Here is a 20965-nt window from a genome sequence, read left to right on the forward strand (position 1 = left end):
AAGATCAAGTGCAGGGCTCTGAAAGGATCTGGGCCCCTGAAGAGGGTTTCCTCGGGGTCTTGGTGCACCAAAGCTGGCAGATACCATAGCTAAGAGGAAGCTTCAAATGAGATAATGACTCTTTCCCTACAGTTAATTATTTAATATTTTTATTGTTTTAATTGAGCTATATATTTTTCTCTGCTCCCCTTCCTCCCTCCCTCCTCTACAGTAATAAAAACAGCTTGGTATTGATTGGCATAAAAACAGATAGGAGGACCAGTGGAATTGAATCAGAGACCCAGATATTAATTCACACACTTACGAACACCTGATTTTGGACAAAGAAGCAAAGAATATAATTAATATAATCTTTAAAATTCCAGTGTTTGTGTTGCTTTGGAACTGTAGAAAACTAGAGAGGAAAGCATAACTCATGACTTTATTCATCACCTGTATCTTGTCATTATTAATATTTTGTCAGTTGTATTTCCTCCTGTCAGCCATGTGCTGTCAAGGCCATAGACTACTTCACAGCAGCATCAGGTTCTTGTCACTTCACATTGCAGTGACTCCTAAGGACAATCAGTATTTATATAACTGTGTCATTATGTTGTTAACGCTAAGAGATGCCTTCCTTCCTAATGAAACCTCCCTTCATCTAAATAACTTGAGGTCCTTGATAGCCCTCTGGTGATACTTAATCATGCCGATTAACTTTCTGAGGTCCTTTCTGAGGTCCGTGTGGGAGGTGGCGGTGTCCTAAGGAAGGTGATAACATGCTCTCTTCAGAAAGGATGCTTTTGCCATGTGGGGAGAAGTGAGCTTCTGTAGGGAGCCATGTTTGGTTTTCACGCCTCAGCTTACCTCCTGGGAACAGCACTAGAGAGCTACGATTCTGGAATTTGGCCAAATGAGGTGTATACCCAAATGCATCGCCACAGCTTTGCCTCCTGTGATTCACAAACTGTCCAGCCTCTTACTCTAGAACATAGGGCTCTATGTGGCATCTGTTTTGACCTCCATAGCTGTGTTGGAGGAGTGACCAGCAGCAGCTGGGAAGATGGACTAGCACAGGGCCAACAACCAGCCTCAAGTACCGGTAGTGCTCCCTCACTGGTTAGCACATGGTCAGGATTGCCCATCTTTGACATACGAGGCTAATGCTTCCATGTGTCTCCTCCTCATATCCGCATCACCTAGCTGGGTCTGCCCAGGGCCTTGAAGCTGCCAAACTTCATCTTTACTGTCATTTTCCTTGTATCTCAGATTCTAGAAGAACGGAAACTGATTTAATTCCTTCGACTTTTATTTTCTCCTCCTCCCCCCTTGCCTTCCTTCTCCTTTCCTACCTTCTCTTCCTTCTTTTGAAACAGTGTAATAATGAAGCAGAGGGCTACATTCCCACCTGGATCACACACAGCTAGCTTTGCCCCAGAATAACAACACACAAATTGTATTCATATAAACACTGCCTGGCCCATTAGTTCCAGCCTCTTATTGGCTAATTCTCACATCTTGCTTTAACCCATATTTAATAATCTGTGTAGCACCACGAGGTGTGGCTTACCAAGAAAGATCGTAACCTGTGTCTGTGTCAGGTGGGAGAATCATGGCGACTGAGTGACTAGGCTTCTTTCTCCCAGCATTCTGTTCTGTTTACTCTGCCTACCTAATTTTCTGTCCCATTAAAGGGCCAAGGCAGTTTCTTTATTTAACCAATGAAATCAACACAAAACAGAAGACTCCCACGTCAAAACAGGGTGTAGTGCTTTGTGTGAGAATGACCCCCATAGGCTCATGTGTTTGAATGCTTGGTCCCCCGTTACTGGAACTTTTCAAAAGGGTTAGGAAGTGTGGCCCTGGTGGAGGAGTCGCTGGGGGTGGCTTTGAGGTTCTAAGGTTCCGTTTCTCTCTCTGCCTGCTGCCTAAATGGCTACTGCTCTGGTTCAGTGCTTAGCTGTTAGAGGCTAACCCTCTGAAGCCGCAAACAGGCCCCCAATTAAATGGCTTCTTTTATAAGAGTCTCTTGGTCATGGTTCCTCTTCACAACATTAGAACAGTAACCAAGACAAAGGCTTCTCATGTAGCCCAGGTTGACATCAGAGCCATGATGTGCCGTGTGGGACCATCTCTCAGCTCTCAGTCTTGCTGCCTCTGCTTCCCTAGTGCTGAGATCACAGACAAGAGCCACCCACATCTGGCTCTGATTCCAGTGGGCGTTAGGTTTAGAGTCTACTTTCTCCAATTTATATCACTGACCTGAGAAACGTTCTTTCTTTCAAAGGAAACAGTAGTTTAGGGGAGCATTTAATCAGGCAGGTGAGGCCTGTTAAATCAAAATGTAGGCTTGTTTCTTTTGTCTGATTTACAAATGAGCAGTCACTTGCAGGAAGAAAGCAAGAGACATAGTGTAACCATTTTTACCCTCTCTAACTGTAGGAAATACAGTTGGAACATGCGAAGCAGGCCTTTGTGCAACGAGACAGTGGCAAGAACGGAAAAGTCACAGCCATCGACTTCCGGGACATCATGGTCACCATCCGCCCCCATGTCCTGACTCCTTTTGTTGAAGAATGCCTTGTAGCTGTAAGTCGTCATTGTCCTAATGAAGCGGTTTTTTTCTCCCTAATTTGAGCTAAGTAAACTGGGACAGTAAAGAGCAGTTCTTATGACTTATATAGTTTTATTTTTCTGTCTATAACGCTACTATTTTTTCTAATGTGATCACCTATATTGTCACCCTTGCAAACCTAACTATGTTTTGATTCATCTTTGTGGATAGGTTAATTGATTGTCTGAATTATATAGGGTGTTTTAGGTATGTGTGCAGTTGTTTTTCAGTGTCCCTGGAGTACTGCACCACGGTGCGTTCATATACTAAATTCTGCAGATACTCAAACCATTTATACAAAATGACACCGTCTTTGGATATTACCTACATGTACCTTCTTTGTACTTTAAATCATGTCTAGATTACTTGTAACATCTAATGCAGTGTAAGTGTTTTTAAGTCTTTGTTTCACTGTGTTGTTCAGGGAATAATGGCAAGGAAAAACATCTTTACAGTTCAGTGCAGATAGGATTTCTCCTTCCAAATCTTTGTAAAACTCTAGTTGGCTGCATCTGCCTATGTAGAATTTATCAAAATAAAGAATCCATCTGTATTAGCTGATTAGAAAAAAGGGGAAAGATAAAAATAATTTGTGATCTCATGCTAATTTTGCCTTGTATTTTGAGATATGTCATATGTTGATTTTAGTGTTATTTTAAGGAAAAAGAACCATGCATGCGTGCAGGCACCCACATAAGCACATACTCTTTGGCCTCTTGCCGTAGCTATAGGTAGACCAGAAGCCCTTAAGCTCAGATTTCTCATGGGCTTTTGGTGTCTGTTGGGATTGCGATGGTTCTTGTGACAAGCAGAGCCCTGGCATTATGTGTCATAGTTGTCTTTCCCCAAGGATGTCCAACCAATGTCCTTACCTCTTGGAATTCCAAGGTGCCCTACAGCATGCTGGGCAGTGTGGTTCCAAGCCTTGGCTATGGACTATCTAATTCACCAGGGAAGATCATTACAGATGGAACCCAGGTTTCCTGTAGGCCTGTGCATCACCACGGATGGGTGGCTAGGTTAGTGTCTGTTAAAGCTTCCAGCTGATTCTCTTGGTCATTCAGATTTAGGAACCATTTGCTAGACCACCTGTGTGCTCATGGCTGTCTGGGTTTCCCACAGTGCTGACCATGTGTCTTTCAAGTCTCTTTCGTTTCCTGGTGCTTCATTTTGAAAGCATAGCGTTTCCCATTCTGGTACGATGTTAATCTCACTTCTTTTCTTGCTTACACCCCCTCCCCAAACTCTCCTGTCAGCTATTTTAAACGATTACTACATGAAGATTTATGTGGCTGTTATTAAAGAAGTGTTGTTGAAATAGGAGCGGTGGGGCTGTGTCCCCGGCACCCGGCCGCCCGCATGGCTAGCTTATGCCCGAAATAATTACACGGAAACTGTATTCTATTAAACACTGCCTGGCCCGGCTAGTTCCAGCTTCTTATTGGCTAGCTCTTACATATTGATCTAACCCATTTCTAATATTCTGTGTAGCCCACGAGCTGGCTAACCAGGGAGGATCTTAACCTGTGTCTGTCTGGAGTGGGAGAATCATGGCGACTCTCTGACTAAGCTTCTTTTTCCCAGCATTCTCTTCTGTTTACTCCACCTACCTAATTTTCTGTCCTATGAGGGCCGAGGCAGTTTCTTTATTATAATTAACCAATGTCTTTCCTCCATCAAAGTGTTTTCCTAATAAAAAAAAAAGTATTTTTCCTTGTTAGGGAAGGATAGAATTTGAAACCCCAAACTGAAGTTCCATTCACAGTGGACATGCTATTTTTTTTTCCTGTCCCCTGCGAAGAAATTTTTTTTCTTAAAAATTCTGATTATTAGAATTCTAGCCAGCTTCAACCCCCACCTAAGCACAGGACATCTCCAAATTTTCCCAGAATTTTGCCTGTGCTTCAGCAGCCCCAGCAGTGTGGAGACTCAGGACTTAGTGATTATTCATTGCTGGTTTAGGTGCCATGGCACATCTTGACATTAATGTTGCGTTAGCCACTTCTTACAGTGTGTCGGTACAGATATGAGCGCTTGCATGTGTGTATGTGTGATCTAGTTTGTATGTTTAAGACCTTAGCATTTGCTCTTTAGATGAAATAAACCATTTTATACAACATCTGTCCCTGAAATTTGACCTCTGTAAATGACTGCTGGTCCTTTTCTAAGCCTGCACGTGGATTTCCTTAGTTTTCCAGGGGTTGGGTATGGAAGGACAAGCCCTGGTCATGATTGGCTGCAGCCACTTTAAAAAGTTACTTGTAGTTTCTTTTCTAATACGAAAGAAAAATACTTGTGTTGATCATTCCTGGTTACTTCCAAAAAAGCATTAAATATATGTACTTTTGAAATCTCTTCCCCTATTTATCTTATTTGTTGTTGTTGTTGTTTCTTCCTCTCACTTGTTCTCAACTTTCCAAGGCTGCGGGAGGCACCAGATCCCATCAAGTTAGTTTCTCCTACTTTAATGGATTTAATTCTCTCCTTAACAACATGGAGCTCATCAGGAAGATCTACAGCACTCTGGCTGGCAGCAGGAAAGACGTGGAGGTGACTAAGGGTGAGTGAGAGTCTTTCAGAGTTTTTGCTTCAATTGTGTTAGGCACTGGGGGCTGAGGACGTCAACCTGGAGCTATCATTAGAGTTTTCTGTCCTGTTCACCACATGCTAGTTAATTGGTGATATGTGGCCTCCACTCTATGATCAAACTAAGGTAAACAAAATAATCTTCACCGAATTTTTGATAAATTGAAGACAGCATTTGAATGAAGACAAGATACAGAATTTGTTGAGTCTTTGCAGTTCTTACAGAAACTTAAGCCAAATCGGCAGGCAGGTCAGTGGCCCTCAAAAATTATGTGAGCGTTCCACAAACCTGTACTGACAAGGGTGTATGTGATCTGTGAACTCAGAGAGGATACTATCACATTTCAGTGGGATTAAAAAAAAAAAAAAGACATAGAAAATTCACTTGGGATTGACGGTGTTTCTGTGAGGAGGCAGTTGAAGCTTTTCATACATGCTCCCCCATTTTCCTTGCCCTGTAAGCTGAATACCGTCCAGAGTAGTTTGTTTCGAGTCCCCACAGGGCACCGAGCTTTCCCTGTGTTAGGTGGTGGTCAGCATTCTTTTCCACGTGGATGAAAGACCTGGGGAGGTATGGAGTAACTTCATGAAACGGGTTGTGATTTCCGCTCCTCCACTGCTTTGATTGAATGCTGAACTCAGTGTTGCCCTCTCTGAATCTTTCTCTCTCTTCTCTGAATCTTTCTCTCTCTTCCCGTACAGAGGAGTTTGCTCTGGCAGCCCAGAAGTTTGGTCAGGTTACACCCATGGAAGTTGACATCTTGTTTCAGTTAGCTGATTTATATGAGCCAAGGGGGTAAGTTGTTTTTTTTTTTTAAGTTAGTTTAATAAAAGGAGTTTAGGAGCTAGGTGTGGAGAGAATACAGCAGGAGAGAAAGAAACCAAATAATGAAGGACAACAGTGAAATATGGGAAGTGATAAAAGGAACGTTCTGGAATTCTATAATGTGAATTTAAGGAATCTGGGGCTTTGTCATTGTTTGCTATGTTTGCTCTGTTCAGACGCATGACCTTAGCAGACATTGAGCGGATCGCTCCCCTGGAGGAAGGCATGCTGCCCTTCAACTTGGCTGAGGCCCAGAGGCAGGTGAGTGAGTAGTAGAAAGTTCTCGCCTGGTGTTTTCCACGGAGATAGCAGGCCCCGTGCGCTTCCATTGCCTTTCCAGCATTGATTTCTGATGTAAACATTTTCCAGTTTTGCTCCCAAAATGCAGACATTTTGAAGAGGCTGAAAAGGGAAATTATTTAACAACCTTCTGGTGAACGGATACAGGGCATGTGTTTCTTAGAAAGATGGAGCTGTTCTCCCAACACTAGAAACCCGAACACTCTCAAAACAAATAGTTCTTTTCTTCTTTACATCTGGTCCTGAGGGAAGTGGGCGTGGATCCCTGGGTCCTTGTGACTGTCCCCAGCAGCATCTGGCATTGCTAAATGAAAGCTATCTTTGCTCCTCAGAGGGGCACTGTCAAGAGCATTGTCTAACAGCCATGCCCTTCCGTTTTTTTTTTTTTTTCTGAGTATCAAAATGAGATAATTTTGTTTAGTCTGGAGTCATAGTTCAGAGGCTTTTAGACCTATTTTCTCTGTGAAAGGATTCGTAAGTTATGTGGAAACAATGTTAGGAATGCTGAATTTTATTTTATGGTTAACAGAAGCCCATGTCAGAAACTTAAGACATGGTACCTCCTCACTTAACCCTTGCTCAACACTGTATCTGGGGCTGAGAGCAATGCCTGCCTTCATTGCATGTGCTTTTGCCTGCATGGCACTTATAAAATAAATCCATGAGCAGACAGAGCATCGCTTTTAGAAAAAGGCCTCCTTTAAGGCAAAGCCATCTTCGAGTCTTGTGAGACTTAACTGTTTTTGGCTTGGAGCTCTGGATCTGAACAGCGACGCCAGTTTGACCACAATGGGTTGACTTGAGCTGCATTTTTAGGGCTGTCAGGCCTCGAGCCAGGACCCCTCCTCCCTTTAGCTCCTTCCCACCCAGAGGCAGCAGGGAGTTTTGTGTGCAGCACCGGGTGGAAGGAGTGGGTGTGTGCTCAGTAAATCCTAACTAGGCACCTCTGGGAAACCAGCTGGCTGTGGTTAAAAGAGGAAGCCAATTACCCCTGGTGCAGGAGAAAGAACTGTGTAATCCCGGGCAGAGGTGGAAGCCGCTTTGCTCTCTCCTCTCTTTGATTGTAGCCGCTGTGTCTGAGATAATTATCTCTTCGTCTGCGCGCCACCAGCTATCGTAGAGATTTGGGGATTAAGGGAAGCAGAGGGGCTGTTTCAGATCTCCCTGTTTTCCGCTGGCAGCAGTACCTCTCCCTTTCCCTCGGTGCCCTTTGCAGCCTTGGTGGGCTTCTCATGGGTGCTTCTTGGTGCTGGCCACAAAAGGTTAGAGTTAGATGAACTCCACTGCAGTAGGAAGTGACTGGCTGATGCAGAGATTTTAGAGCAATCCATAGCAGTCCTACCTGAAACCTAGTGTGATTTTGACTGCAAGGACCCCAGTGCGCCTGACAAATTCAAATACGGCAGGTCATCTCCCTCCGGGCCAGGTTATGTACCCCAGCACCCTACAGCCCCTGCAGTGTTTGTCCTAGACCGGGGGCAGTGAAGGTGGACTCCTTTCCTCATGTTGTTTTAAGAATATATTACGTTTTGTAGCTTCGAAAAGTGAAATGGGAACCTGGAATTTGATTTGTCTTCTAGAGGAAGAGGTGGCAGTAATGGCAGGTCCCTTCCTTTCGTATCTTTGAAATACTCTCATTCTTTATTTTGATGCCAGGACATTTTTAGTATCACATGTTTTCATACATGTAAATAAAATAATCTTCCTCCTTTGAATACACCTGTCACAGGGAAGGTAGAACACAGGGGTAGAATTGGAGACAACCATGGAATTTGTGGAAGAAATGTTTTACCTTCTTAGACATAGAGCGGTTTTTGGTTTAACGACTAAGGATTTCAAATGATCTAATTGTATTGGAATCGCGTTGCATTGACAGCCGCTAAAATTCAGTGGGTTGGTAGCTGAGGTTGGTGATTGTTTTCATTGTTCTCTGATGTTAATTATCAAGTCTTTTGAAAACAAATTTTTCCGGATGTATTTATTCCTTCAGCAGGTATTATTCAGTGCCGGCTGTATGTCACCCTCGCTCCCTCACTTGACAACTCTGTGGGACAGAGTTGCTACTTTATTTACACTGACAAAGTAGCACGATATTCGAAAATGTTTTGGCCACGGAAATGTGAAAGATAGCAGGTTCAAAGAACAGCAGTCGTCAGCTGACTGCCTAGGAGCACAGAGTCTAGGATAAATTTACAGTCACCCATAATTTACCCTTCGAGTTATGGTCTTCATAAACATTTTGAGTGTATCTAGGTAATATAGATGCCAAAATATTAGTGTTAATTTTATGTGTATGTATCAACTTGTAATTTTAACAGCAACAAAAGACTTCATATTCTACTCTTAATTCACTTTTCTTTTTAAATACCATAAAGAGCTAGAAAATTGGCTCAGCCTCAAAAAGAGCACTTGTTGCTCTTTCAGAGAACCTGGGTTTAGTTTCCAGTCCCCACATGATGGCTAACAACCATCCTTAACTTCTGTTGTGGGAGATTTTATACCATCGTAGACACCAGGCACACATGTGGTACACATGCATATAATAGCAGACAAAACACTCACATATGTAAAGACAATGCCACGAAAGGCCAAAGGAACATAATAAATACTTGTCCACTCACCACGCTCTTTTCAACTTGTTTTCTTTCATTTTAAAACTTTATTAACTTATTGTTATGTGTATGGGTGTTCCGCCTTCATCACATTTGTGCACCACACGTGGATCTGGTGTCAGCATCAGATCCTAAGGCTGGAGTCACAGACCACGTGGGTGCTGGGAATTGAACCTGGGTCCTCTGGAAGAGCAACCTGTGCTCTTAGCCATTGAACCATCTCTCCAGCTCCTTATGTTTTCTTTATAAAATAAGAGTCTTGTGAAATTTTGTTTTTTTTTAAACCAACATCGAATCTTCTTTGTAGATAACCATTTTAAATGATGTACTTTTGTTTTAAGAGTGATTGTTATTTTATTTATTTTTGAGACAGTGTCTCACTATGTGGTCCTGGTTTGCTTGCACTTTGCTGTGCAAGTCAGGCTGGCCCTGAACTTGCAAGAGGTCAGCCTCACCTTCCCAGTCCGGATGTATTTATTCCTTCAGCAGGTATTATTCAGTGCCGGCTGTATGTCACCCTCACTCCCTCACTTGACAACTACTGAGGATGAAAGGTGTGTGCCTCCGTGCCCACCAGCACATGATTTTAAACCTCTATTGTTGGCCATTCAGTGTATTTCCAGATAGTTTGCTCTTGGGGTACACAATCTTTGTTCCCTGTCTTTTCATTGCTGTTTCTTGCCTACAGTAAGAATTGCAGCATCAGAGATTGTATTCTTTAAGTGTTTGGATGTATGTTACTAAATTTTCCAAAGCTTGAACTTAGTTTAACAATGAGTTTAAGAATAACTTTTTATCAGTTCTTATTAGTCTCAGTATTACCATTTAAAACCTACACAAATTTCAAATAAAAAGCCCAGGCAGTTAGATTAATCAAGAATGATGTCTCCTTGGCAATTTTACATTGACATGTCTGTGCACACATATGGGGGCTGAGCATTTGAAATTGGGTTCGTACTGTTCTTTATATGTCACAATTTTAAGTCCCAATGTCATTTCATGCTTAGTGGCCAAACACCTATTAATAATAAGTACTTGATGGCCTCAGATCTCATTTTTCTCTTTGTATTTTACTTGTATTAGATTTATAATCCAGTCGGTGATACGATCAATAACCATACCTATTTCTGTCCTCTTTCCGTCCTCGGCTTGCCTGCTTATGGCCTCCTATTTGCTGGCTGCTTCTGGCTGCGCTGGTGTGTGAAGCAGAAGGCCTCTGGTGATGCGGCTCGGCCTTTTCTTCTCCAGCTCGCAGAGTCAGCCTACAGGTTTGGTCTGGGTTCTATTGCTGGAGGTCAGTCATGATGAGTGTTAAACTGTCACCTCTGTGTCATCCTCTGGTCTTTCCTTCAGTTTTCCACCTTGCTGCTTTCAGAGCCGTTCTCCAAGTCAATTACCAAGCTGTGTATCTATAGGAGGGCCAGAGCAGGGGGTCTTTTCCTGCACTTGCTGCTTCCAGAGTCGTTCCCAAGTCAGTTCCCCAGCTGTGTATCTATAAGAGGGCCAGAGCAGGGGGACTTTTCCGACTCTTGGACATGAGCAGCATCCTACAAGAGATAGCCCTTTTCTGAGGTTAGATTTCACTGAAATGCTTTTAATTAAATCTCTAGTGACAGCTTTTTGTCAGGGATGTCATTTGAATAAAAATGTACAATTAAGAATATAGAAAGACAGTTCAGTAATTCTGCGCATTAAAAATTCTGTTTTCAAACCTTTCTATAATTTTTATCCTCCTATTTCTTTCCCCCAGCTCACTTTAATTCTGGCTGAGATAATGGTATTTCTTAATTTCAGCTGTCGGAGCCACCGCTGTGTATCCTATTGATCTTGTAAAGACTCGAATGCAGAACCAACGGTCCACTGGCTCCTTTGTGGGGGAGCTCATGTACAAGAACAGCTTCGACTGTTTTAAGAAGGTGCTCCGCTATGAAGGCTTCTTTGGACTGTACAGAGGTCAGTATGGCCTGGAGTGGTGCGGTGCTCCCTTTGTGGAAGTGGAGTCCTAGCCGAGGGTTTGCTTTCCCATCTCAGTGCCTGAAATGAATTAGAGGGACTGTGTTAAAATGGGAATCCAGCAGATTCTCAATTATCCATGCTAATGGGTGTAGGCTGTAGGCGTCTAGGGCATGGCTAATCAAAACAGCCCATAGTCTGAAAGCCATTTATATTGCTCTGTTGTGTGTTTTATTTCTTAAAATAATAAATTATTTTTATGAATATTCTTAGTGAGTTTTTGAAAGCCTTATTGTTTGTGTTTTTGAAATATTCCCCTCACCATCTATCAGGGAAATGTATCCCTGGAACGGGACACAACTTTCTTGAGATTTGTGAATCTCCTGGAATGTCCAGTGGTCCCCACTGCACGGTGTCCCTTTCCATGGATTCGGTTATTCATGGTCAACCGTATTCTAAAAATACAGACTAGAAAATTCCAGAAATAAGCAACCCACAAATTTGTAAATAGTGTACTTGTCTGACGAGCTTGATGGAACTAACTTGTGTTTCTGCACCCAAATGCAACCATTGATTCTCCTGACATCTTCAGATCAGTAGCATCTTAATGTTCCATCACGGAACCATCCCCTGCTTTTTCTCACATCACCAAGGTGATATGCCAGCTTGTATCATCGCAGGAAGAGTGAGAGCAATACACTAAGAGACTCTGAGAGAGACCAGAGGATTACGGACCTTCTTTTCTATTGGGCTTGGCCTAGGAGACATGACCTTATTCTGCAGCTTCCTGTCTCTGCTTGCCTTTTGCAAAGAGCAGATAAGTACATTTTCATCAGTTACAGTGCAGAATTGTGAGGTGGCTCATGTCGGACCACTTTGCCGTTTGTCCAACTCCAGCTCTTCCCTGGTCCTGGGGAAGCAAATTTTGCCCCTTCCTCCGCTGAGGCCTGATGGATGAAAGTGACAGCCATGAGAGCCCTCTAGGCCTCTTCCGCCATCTGCTGACTTTAGTCTCCAAAGCCCAGTTAATGAACAAAAACCCTGTCACCTTAGAAGCTGGCAGCTTCCATTCTGCAGGTGCTATTGTATAGGTAGATAACCCCCATCAAAGGCCTTTTGATCTTTTCTCTCCCTTCTGTCCCTTGCCCCCTGCCTCCTATTACAATTTGGAAGGTCTTTGACCCCAGATGATCAATGATGACCCCTGTAGGGTCACCACCTTCCATTTGAAATGCTTTTCCTCTTGGTGACAACAACCTTTCAAATAAAATGGCTTCCCCATTAGTACAAGGTTAATGTCATAGTTAGTGCTTTACAGTAACTCAGGCAAAAATGACCACCTTATCTGCATCTATTGTGTTGTTGTTTCTGTTTGGGTGGTTTGCTTGTTTTGTTTTTACAGGAAAAACGTTGTGCCCAGATGTCCAAGTCTTGATGTGTCTTCACTGAATGCTTTTGTGGGTAGTGAAATTAATGGTAGAGTAGCCTTTCCATTGTGAGAACCCTCCCAACACAGTGATTCTTTCAGTTTGCTTGTGTTGACTTTTAACTTTCAGTCCCTTTTCTCTCCTCTGTGACTACACCTGGCCAATCCTGATCCTTGGTTCTATCTAGTTCTTTCTCTGGCTGACCTCACCTTTTGATCCCATGGACCCAAGAGCTCAAAGGGTACATGAGCTGAGTGACTCATGGGCTGTGCAAAACAGTTCATCCCTCTTGAGGATGGAGCTGTGGGCATGTGGAGAAGACATGCTGTTTTATCTTCCGGACAGGAGAGCGAGCTGGCATAGAGAGTGGAGGCTCGTTCTAGGTGACAGAGACAGCTTCATAAATAGCCATTTATCTAACCTGCTTTGAGGCATGACCCTCAGGGCAGGGATTGAATCTGTTTGTCAGGATAAGTAGAATGTGATGTAAGATTGACATTAGGGATCACCTATGTTCTTTTTTCTCTGAGTGTTTTTCTTTGCTAGAGGATGAATTTTAAACAAAAAGTTGACTTTAAAGCTCTTTAATTTACAGTTTGCAGTTCAATTCCCATCTTTAATTTGAATCTTGAGCAAAGAGATGATAGATAGTTACAGTTAAAAACAATAATGCCCTGATAATGGTGTATTCTTTTTCTGGACTGCTGAGGGACCTGCGCTTTTGAGCACATTGTGCACAATCGTTGTGTCTTTGTAAGTGTTTGTCATTGGGCCGGAGACCAAATGAAACTGCAGGTAACCCATGAGAAATAGTCACTATTAAAAATAAGAATAATAGAAATAAAGACAAGTATTTCTGAGATAGTCTTTAGATTTAAATCATTATACAAAATTTCCCCAAGTGATTCTCTGTATGTTTCACCTTAAATGTAACATAGTTGTTTTTTGAAGTTGGAGGAAAATGGTCGGATTTAAAGTTGGAGAACATAGAGTTGCCGCTGTTAATACTGTGTACTGGCAGTAGTTGAAACAATGCGAAATATCACTAATTTATAGATGAGCTATGGAACGTTAGGCATTTTCTCACATTTTAGAATTTGCATGAGATAGAACTTTTCTCCATTGTAACATGTATCCTAAATAAGGTAATTTGAGATTTTGGTACAAATGAGGTCTCTCTCCTATTTGAAATTACCTCTGCATATGCTTTCCCAACACTGCACTGCAAACCACCGTGGGAGAAGGTACTTCTACACCGTGTGTTTTTATTCCAAGGGTAATAGCTGCCCCCCACACTGCCTTTTCTGCTAAGGACAGGAGCTCTGGAAGCTGCTTTTGCATTTAAAAGCAGTTCCCTATGGAACCAGAGTGAAGGTTACCATCAGAGAATTCTGACGGTGCTTAGGGCAATAATCAGAACACACACGTCTGGATCGCTACCCCTGGTCACCTGGAAGACTGATGGAAATCTTAGGAGCCCTGTGACTCTGGTTCAACCTCCTCTGTAATGCAGGGGACTTTGTTTACAGGGAATGACTTCTCAGGTATTTTTATAAATTTTGAACATCTAAACCTTAGACTAAGTAGATAACCCAAGATTCCCTGAAGTCACTTGTAAAAATCCTCTCAGGTCTCCAGCCTGATTTAATTCCCTCAAAGGAATTTGAGACTTTGATGAATTCCCTGGCAGTTCTTTGGGTTTGATGAACTGCTTGAGCAGATTGAGTCAGTCATTGGCCCGCCATAGTCTGAGCTGGTCTAAGAGAAACAATTGCTGGGCAGTCATCCACAATCAGTTGTTCTTTACGTTCCAGACATAACTAGTTGCTGCTTTTGAACTTCTAGTACCCTCCCGCCTCTCCTGTGCCCAAGTGGTAAGATGAGGAGCCTCCAACATTGGGAGATGTTTTGTGAGGACTCTGGGGACAGGAAATATACCCAAGAGAAAGCAGAGTCCATCAGAGACACTTCTTATAGGATTTCTGTTTTTGTTGTTGGGAGAACCCTAAAGTTCATTTTTTGAAATAAAAATATAAGAAAAAATTCCAGAAAAACATATTAGATCATTTTATGAGCCATACCTTAATTTAGATACATATTTATTGTCAAATAAATAATAAAATAAACATCAGTCCCCACAAATATAAAATATTATTCAAATTACCCCATTGATTCAGGTGCACGGAATTTTAGAACTCTCTGTTTCAAGTTGTTTTTGTGATTCAAGGCAATCATGCTCCATCCTGGCATGTTCTCAAGGTGACATCTAGAGGATGTTGTGGTGATATTTCAGGAAGTCATTAATCAGAGTATATTTTAGAGAAAAGTTGGTGGGCAGCTAGTTTAAACCAAGTCTCTTGTTATGGTTGATGGTAGTATTGTTGAGAGAATCTAAATTCAGTGGGCTTCCTATGAGAAACTTTCTTCATATTTAACTCTTGTGGATAAAAATAGACCTAAAAATCTTAACACTAAAACAAAACCATTGAGGTTTCGATCACTTGTATCAGCATCTCTTAATGACACATGCACCTTTGAAGAGACCACAGTTCTTCCTGAACTGCCTTGACTCACGGGTCCACTCTGGCCCAGCAGAATGTTCATTCTGTGCAGAATGGGCTGCTCTAAGTCCAGTTTCCGTGCCCTATTTCTTCACTGTTTCATTTATGATGTTAAATTAGAGGCAGACATCAGAAGACAGATACTCGACTGTGGGAAACCAGGAGTGAGCAGAAGACTTGGACACTCTTGGTTGAGTGTCCACTAGCAGACATTAAGGTGACACACATGGACTGGGGTGGCTGAGAGGTGATTTGGTGCTCAAGAAGGCCACAGAGGAGAAACGGTGCGCTTAGCCAGTTCAGGAGGGTGACAGGTTTCGGGATTTTGTGCAACCTGGAGGAGAGATTAATGACAAATCTGTTTCAGACTTCTGGAACAGGTATTTGAGTGGCTGCTGTCCTTGACCAGAGTGAGACAGACTAAACTTTCTAGTCCAGATGCTAGATGACCGCATTCGGAAGCTCCCACATAGGACTGAAGAAAGACTTTCTGGAAAACCCTAAAATAGCAACAAAGACTTGCTTCTTTTTCTAAACCTTTATTGATATCATTCATTTTTAGGTTTTAATACATAGACACCCAAAAGCATCCTGAAGCATACCATAGACTGTTGTCAAAAATTCTAATAAAGCATGGAACTCAGTAAACAAGCCTTGAAAGCCCAGTTGCTTCCACCCCAAACTGCCCCATAATCTATCCACCACAGAGCAGCAGTTCTGAGAGCCTGTGGAGAACTGGACTGTGGTGAGACTTTGAAACAGGATAGTGTGTTTGGGAAGGAGTCTCCTGCCTGAGGCAATGTGAGTGGAAAGAGAAAGGCTGTGCTAGGAGGAGGAGGAAGAGGAATGCCTGCAAGAGAGTGGAGAGACAGGAATGAGAGTAAAAACTGTAAGGTGTGCTGCATGGAGCCCCGATCACTCCAGAGTGAGGGCTCATCTGATGTAGGAAGCTAGGGGGCTCTCTGGGGCCATCGGGACAAGCATATTGGCCTACACAATGAGGTCAGGAGGGTAAAACAACACAAGCGGGTTGCCACTGAGTCAAAGTGTGCAGGCTATGGCTTCAGGGAGTTAGGAGTGTCCTGGGCATTCATTTCCCTACCGAATTCCACCCTGCATGCCTTCCACCATCTTTCTCGGGGCTGGCCGCTTCTGAGCTGGCCTTTGTTTGCGAACTGCCAGATAAAAGATGTGATGTCACCCAGCCCGGCTTTGTTATAGTTATAGTTTGAGCGATATGCTCCCTAGAGAGAATAGCTAAACATTTTGGAAAACCTAGGGCCTGCTGTGAGAGTTGGCACTGAACACGCACATAACCATGCGAGTATTTTTGCTGGCACTGAATAGCTTGGGAGCCATGGAACAAGATGCTGAGCCACTCCATGGAGTCTGGTTCCCATGAAGAAGACGGGGGAGGTAGCGTAAATGCTTAGTGTTGCTATGGTGGCAGTGATGATAATGATGATAAACCCACCTCTGAAGCATTGACTGTGTGCTTGCCACTGATCTGAAGATTTGTAGTAACTCATTTGATCTTCATGACTGGCCTAAGAAGGTGAGGCCATGATTTTGCCCATTGGGGAAAGAGTGAAAACTCAGGTACAAAGAGATAACTTCACGGTCAATAAAGCTGTTGGAAGTTCAACCTTGCAGCGGGACCTCAGACCGTGCCTTCACCCCTCTCTCTGCCACCCGGGAGACATTACACTGTAAACAGTTGCTTACCAGCAGAAGTTGAGACGTGTTTAAATATTTAAACATAAATAAACAATAATTGAAGATGTGATTTATTTCTGTGCTATTTTTTAGGTGGGGCCCTAGACTCGGTCCCAGAGCCCCGATGAAGGAGGTCTCTTCCAAGGCTAGGTATGATGTCATGGGGATAGCATTGATTGCACCACACCTTACCTACTCCTGAATCAGCAGTCTTATTTATTCAGCCAGAGTTGCCTCTTAGAAATAAGAAGCAGTGCAATGCTGCAGCTTGACGAGGTACAAAAAAGCATGCAGGTTTTTTTTGAATATGTAAAATAGATGACGAGTGTCTTAAGGTGCCTTGCATATGTCTGTTCTTCAAATTATCAAAATAAACAGTAGACAGTAAACGGCATTTTTGTTTTAACAGTGGGGAGTGCAGAGTTTGAGGTCAAATGACGAAAAGGTCTCTCAACCAGAAAGAGGTCCAAACCCGGAACTGTAACCCAGACCTGTCCACCTCCGAAGCTTATGCCCTGCCATTCAACTGCTGCCAACTGCGGGGAATAAACAGGCTTTCACTGGGCCTGGCTTGTTAATGAGCTTTTCCCCAGCCTTTGCCAACTCTGAAATTCTAGAATTACATAATATTTATGAAGTTTTTATGAAGAGTCCTTTGGTATGGAACAGTGTAGTAGGCCTCTGGTTGTGCACATGGCTCACCGGAATCTCCTTTAGGAATGCTGTGTGAGCTCGGGCTCCTGGTGCAGGCCCCGTGCCCACACCTCCAGCTCAGTTCTCACTGACTGCTCAAAGGGAGAAGAAACGGCATGATTTATATTTTCAACCCGTGAAATCTGAAGAGAAAATACTGCATTAATTCTGTGCCCTGTAAATCTTTTCTCGCATTAGCAGCCTTCTATTAAAATGTGCCAAGGAAGAATTGCCATGTGTGCCGATGGAGCTGAACTAAAAAGAGAAGATTAGAACAGAAACCGCACTAATAAATTTCATCTGAGGCCGCTGGAAAATGGACTGCTGTTTTGACAAGTTAGAAACAACACACACACATCCCGTTTCTGTTTGGAATGGTTAAAATGAATTTCTGGGGACCACCAGGAACATCTTATATTAGAAACCTGACTTTTATGCTGAGTGGCCCAGATGTCAAACACATATGTTCTTGAGCTGTGAGTGCTATTGTAAGAGGTGCGGTAACTGGACTGGTAGCTGCAGGCTTACTAAGCCGTGTTACCCTCCTTCCTCTGAGGACCACAGCTAGGAAGAGCTACAGCAGTTCTCCCCTCAGCTTTTCAGTGTCTGGTACTTTATGACGTCCTCAAGAGATCTTGGCTGTCTGTAGCCTTGTAGTATCCCCTGCACTCACCTGGGCTTCCTTTGGAGCCACAGTAGAGGAAGAACAAGAATGCCTCTTTACTACTTCCTTGCTGAGTGCCAGCACCTGGCCCAGGACTTAGGAATGCCTGCATTGTTTGGTTTTATTCTTTTCTGGAGGTCGTCATTTAATTTGAGGAAACTTGTGGTCTCTGACTATATTACTTTTCTCTGGCCTTTACAGATGGCCTCCAACTGCTTCTAGAACTTCTTGCTTTTTAAATTTTGCTGCAAATTTAGCAGCTAGGTGACCCACAGCTTCTTGGGAGTCAGCCTCTTTTTTTTTTGTCTAATGGTTTAACTGATGATGATGATGATGATATAGTGGTGGTGTTGTCGTGTGAATTCAGTGTCATAATAATGTACATAAAAACCAGATGAAATACCTGGTGTGCAGTAAGTGCTCCTTATGAAGCTATTATTGTTAGATCTGTGGCTCAACCACAGTCTCTGTTTGACTCGTCATCTTGAGATTCTGGTAATCTTCCACACATCGATCTTGTCTTCCGTTCTGCTTTCATCTCTTCTCCAGGGAGCTTGGGTGGACTCACGGAGTCCCAAGGTGTATCGGCCTGCTTCTTTGATATATCTCCCCCTTCTGCAGGCAGCAGAACCCATTCTCCCCACAGTATTTTTCTACTACTTTGATGTCCCTACCCTCAGATACTCACCAGACTGTTTTCAGGTGTTTTTGTCCTCTTCTTAGTACCCGTAGACAAGCAGACTAAGATGCGTACGTTGTTGGACAAGTAGGGTTGTTTTGGTAAACTGAGATTTTTTTTTTCCTGAGAAGTCATCCGTCTCATTTGTGTCCATCCCAGTTCATTCTTCTGGGCACAAGAGGAACTTTGGGTGAGTTGGCTGCTCCATGGACAAATATTTGTCGCTCCATTTTCAGTCTTAAATAAAGGGCGTTCTGTTTTGTTCCTTGCTGATCACAATGCATCACTGAATTTACAACAAGAAGAACAACTTTCAGCCGCCTTCCTGGCTGACTGAAGTGATTGTGTGTAGCTCTGTAGTCATGGTTGCAGGCTGTAGTGATTGCATGTAGCTCTGTAGACATGGTTGCAGGCTGTAGTTATTGCGTATAGCTCTGTAGACATGGTTCCAGGCTGAAGTGATTGCATGTAGCTCATAGTCATTTGGGTCTAGCATGGGTTTTATTAGTTATTTAAAAGACTTACAGGATAGTTTGTAGGCAAGAGATCATTTTAATCTCAGTGTATTCAGGTTTGCATTGTGATTTAATTATGAGAAAAATACATGTAGCAAATAAATAGTTCAGTGTATTGGGGGTTTGGCTTGAATGCAGAGGAAAAATCAAGATTTCAGATAGTAAGAACTGGCGTAAGTAACATTTGCCCACATTTTCTTTAGAAAAATTAATATATCACTGGGTGATAACAGAGCTTTTTTTCAAATTGCAGGTTGCCTCTTCAGAGGCTGATAAGCAAGTACATTGTAGGTCAGTGTTTGTGAGAGCCCCGACCCGAGGTTCCTTCAGCTCCTGAGTCCTATTCAGCTCACCTAGAGTACAGAGGGTACAGCATCCCTCAAGCTAGCGAAGGTGGGGGAGGGGAGGCTTTTAGTAAAGAGTGCACATGAGAACAAGTAAAGACAGCAGCTCGCTCGTGGAGATTAAGGGCAGCAGCTCCCCTGGAGCCTCCCTGGCTCCGTGGGTCCAGAAAACAGCCAGTCCATCTCCAGGCTCTGCCCTTTTTGGTCTGTGTTTTCTTCTTTGGCATTCCCATACTTTGTACCCCACATTCTCTTTACTCCGCCACCCCAGCTGCTTTGCTTAGTTGTGGTTTCTGTCTCCCTGTGACCTTAGTGCATTCCTAGCATCCAACTGGCCATTTCCCCTCCACCATCTGGGGCGTCTTTTCATTTTTCTGCCCCATGTGCAGATGGGAATGCATTGCCTCAGTCATGCTTCAGAGAGGGCTTCTTGATGGGCCAGCTCCATTTTATAGAGTTCAGGTTGCTCAGTCCCTGGCTGCTTGGCTCCTAGTAGTCTGTGTATTATCCAATTAACAGAAACCCCAGGAATTCAATAAGATCCGAAAATGCAGCCATGTAGAAGGGTATTACAAACTCAAAGGCCTTTGGGACCCCCCTCTCACACTCAAAAGCTGTGTCAGGGAATAGCGGAGGCTGAGTAGAAGATACATATTAACCATGTGACAGTTGAGTGTTGCCTATGGTAAAGTCTCTTGAAAGGAAAGAACTTAGATTTTAATCATTTCATCATTCACCAAACTCATTACCCAACCTCCGAAAACCTTAGTTTCCTCTCTCTAGGGTGGTTATGAGTATTAAATGGGTTACTAGAGACCTCAAATAGTACCTGGCACACAGTAAGCATTCTATGGGTGTGTCTTAAATTTTCACTAGTGTCAGCATCCTCATTATCGTGTATTTCCACAGGGAAATGGACTTTCTCACCTTCGTCCTAAAACACGAAGCTGTTATAGTCTCTTTAGTTCCCATTCCTCCCTTTTATATTTCCACGAGCAAAACAGGAAAGTTTTCTCTATTGTGAGGATACCAACAGGACAGTGAAAATGAAAGCCAACACCGGGCCATGTCTGTTGGTGTCTGCCTTAGGGTAGACCTTGGCAAATTTGTTCACCTAGATTCTGTCCAAAGAAGAGTGTCACCTGTCTTAAACATCAGAAAGAGGCCCAAGGCTGTCAGGTCCGTCGTTCTTTCTTGACAAAGAGCTTGGATAGATTGTGCTGCTCCATCAAGCACATGTACCGGTTTGGAAACTACAGGCTGCAAGCTCTGGCCTCAGGCTGCACTTTAAAAACATGTCCCTGCAGAAGGGGCTGCAAGTGGGATTCATGTATGTGAGTTGAAGTTGCACTTTGGACTAAGGTGAAGACCATGAGCCCTGGGAAGCAGCATGGCACAGGCCCCTAGATCTCCTACGCATGTTTCTAAAGGAAAGTTTGTCCTTGATTTATTTTACTTCTTTCTTTTCTTAGAAAGAACAAGTGAAAATAGCATGA

At 43.1% G+C, this 20965-nt stretch overlaps 1 protein-coding gene across 1 annotated transcript in view; it reads left to right on the top strand.

Annotated features, from left to right (window-relative positions):
* Positions 1-20965, top strand: part of Slc25a13 (solute carrier family 25 member 13) — a 176006-nt gene that overhangs the window by 96638 nt on the left and 58403 nt on the right. Inside the window, exons 6-11 of the mRNA XM_050123834.1 lie at positions 2422-2568; positions 5015-5153; positions 5882-5975; positions 6182-6266; positions 10127-10211; positions 10712-10870. Of these exons, the coding sequence (XP_049979791.1) occupies positions 2422-2568; positions 5015-5153; positions 5882-5975; positions 6182-6266; positions 10127-10211; positions 10712-10870 (709 nt within the window). The remainder of the gene's footprint in view (positions 1-2421; positions 2569-5014; positions 5154-5881; positions 5976-6181; positions 6267-10126; positions 10212-10711; positions 10871-20965) is intronic.

This window comes from Alexandromys fortis, unplaced genomic scaffold (genome assembly GCF_014885135.2).
Source record: "Alexandromys fortis isolate MF-2015 unplaced genomic scaffold, M_Fortis_MF-2015_v1.1 scaffold_214, whole genome shotgun sequence".
Taxonomy (NCBI): domain Eukaryota; kingdom Metazoa; phylum Chordata; class Mammalia; order Rodentia; family Cricetidae; genus Alexandromys; species Alexandromys fortis.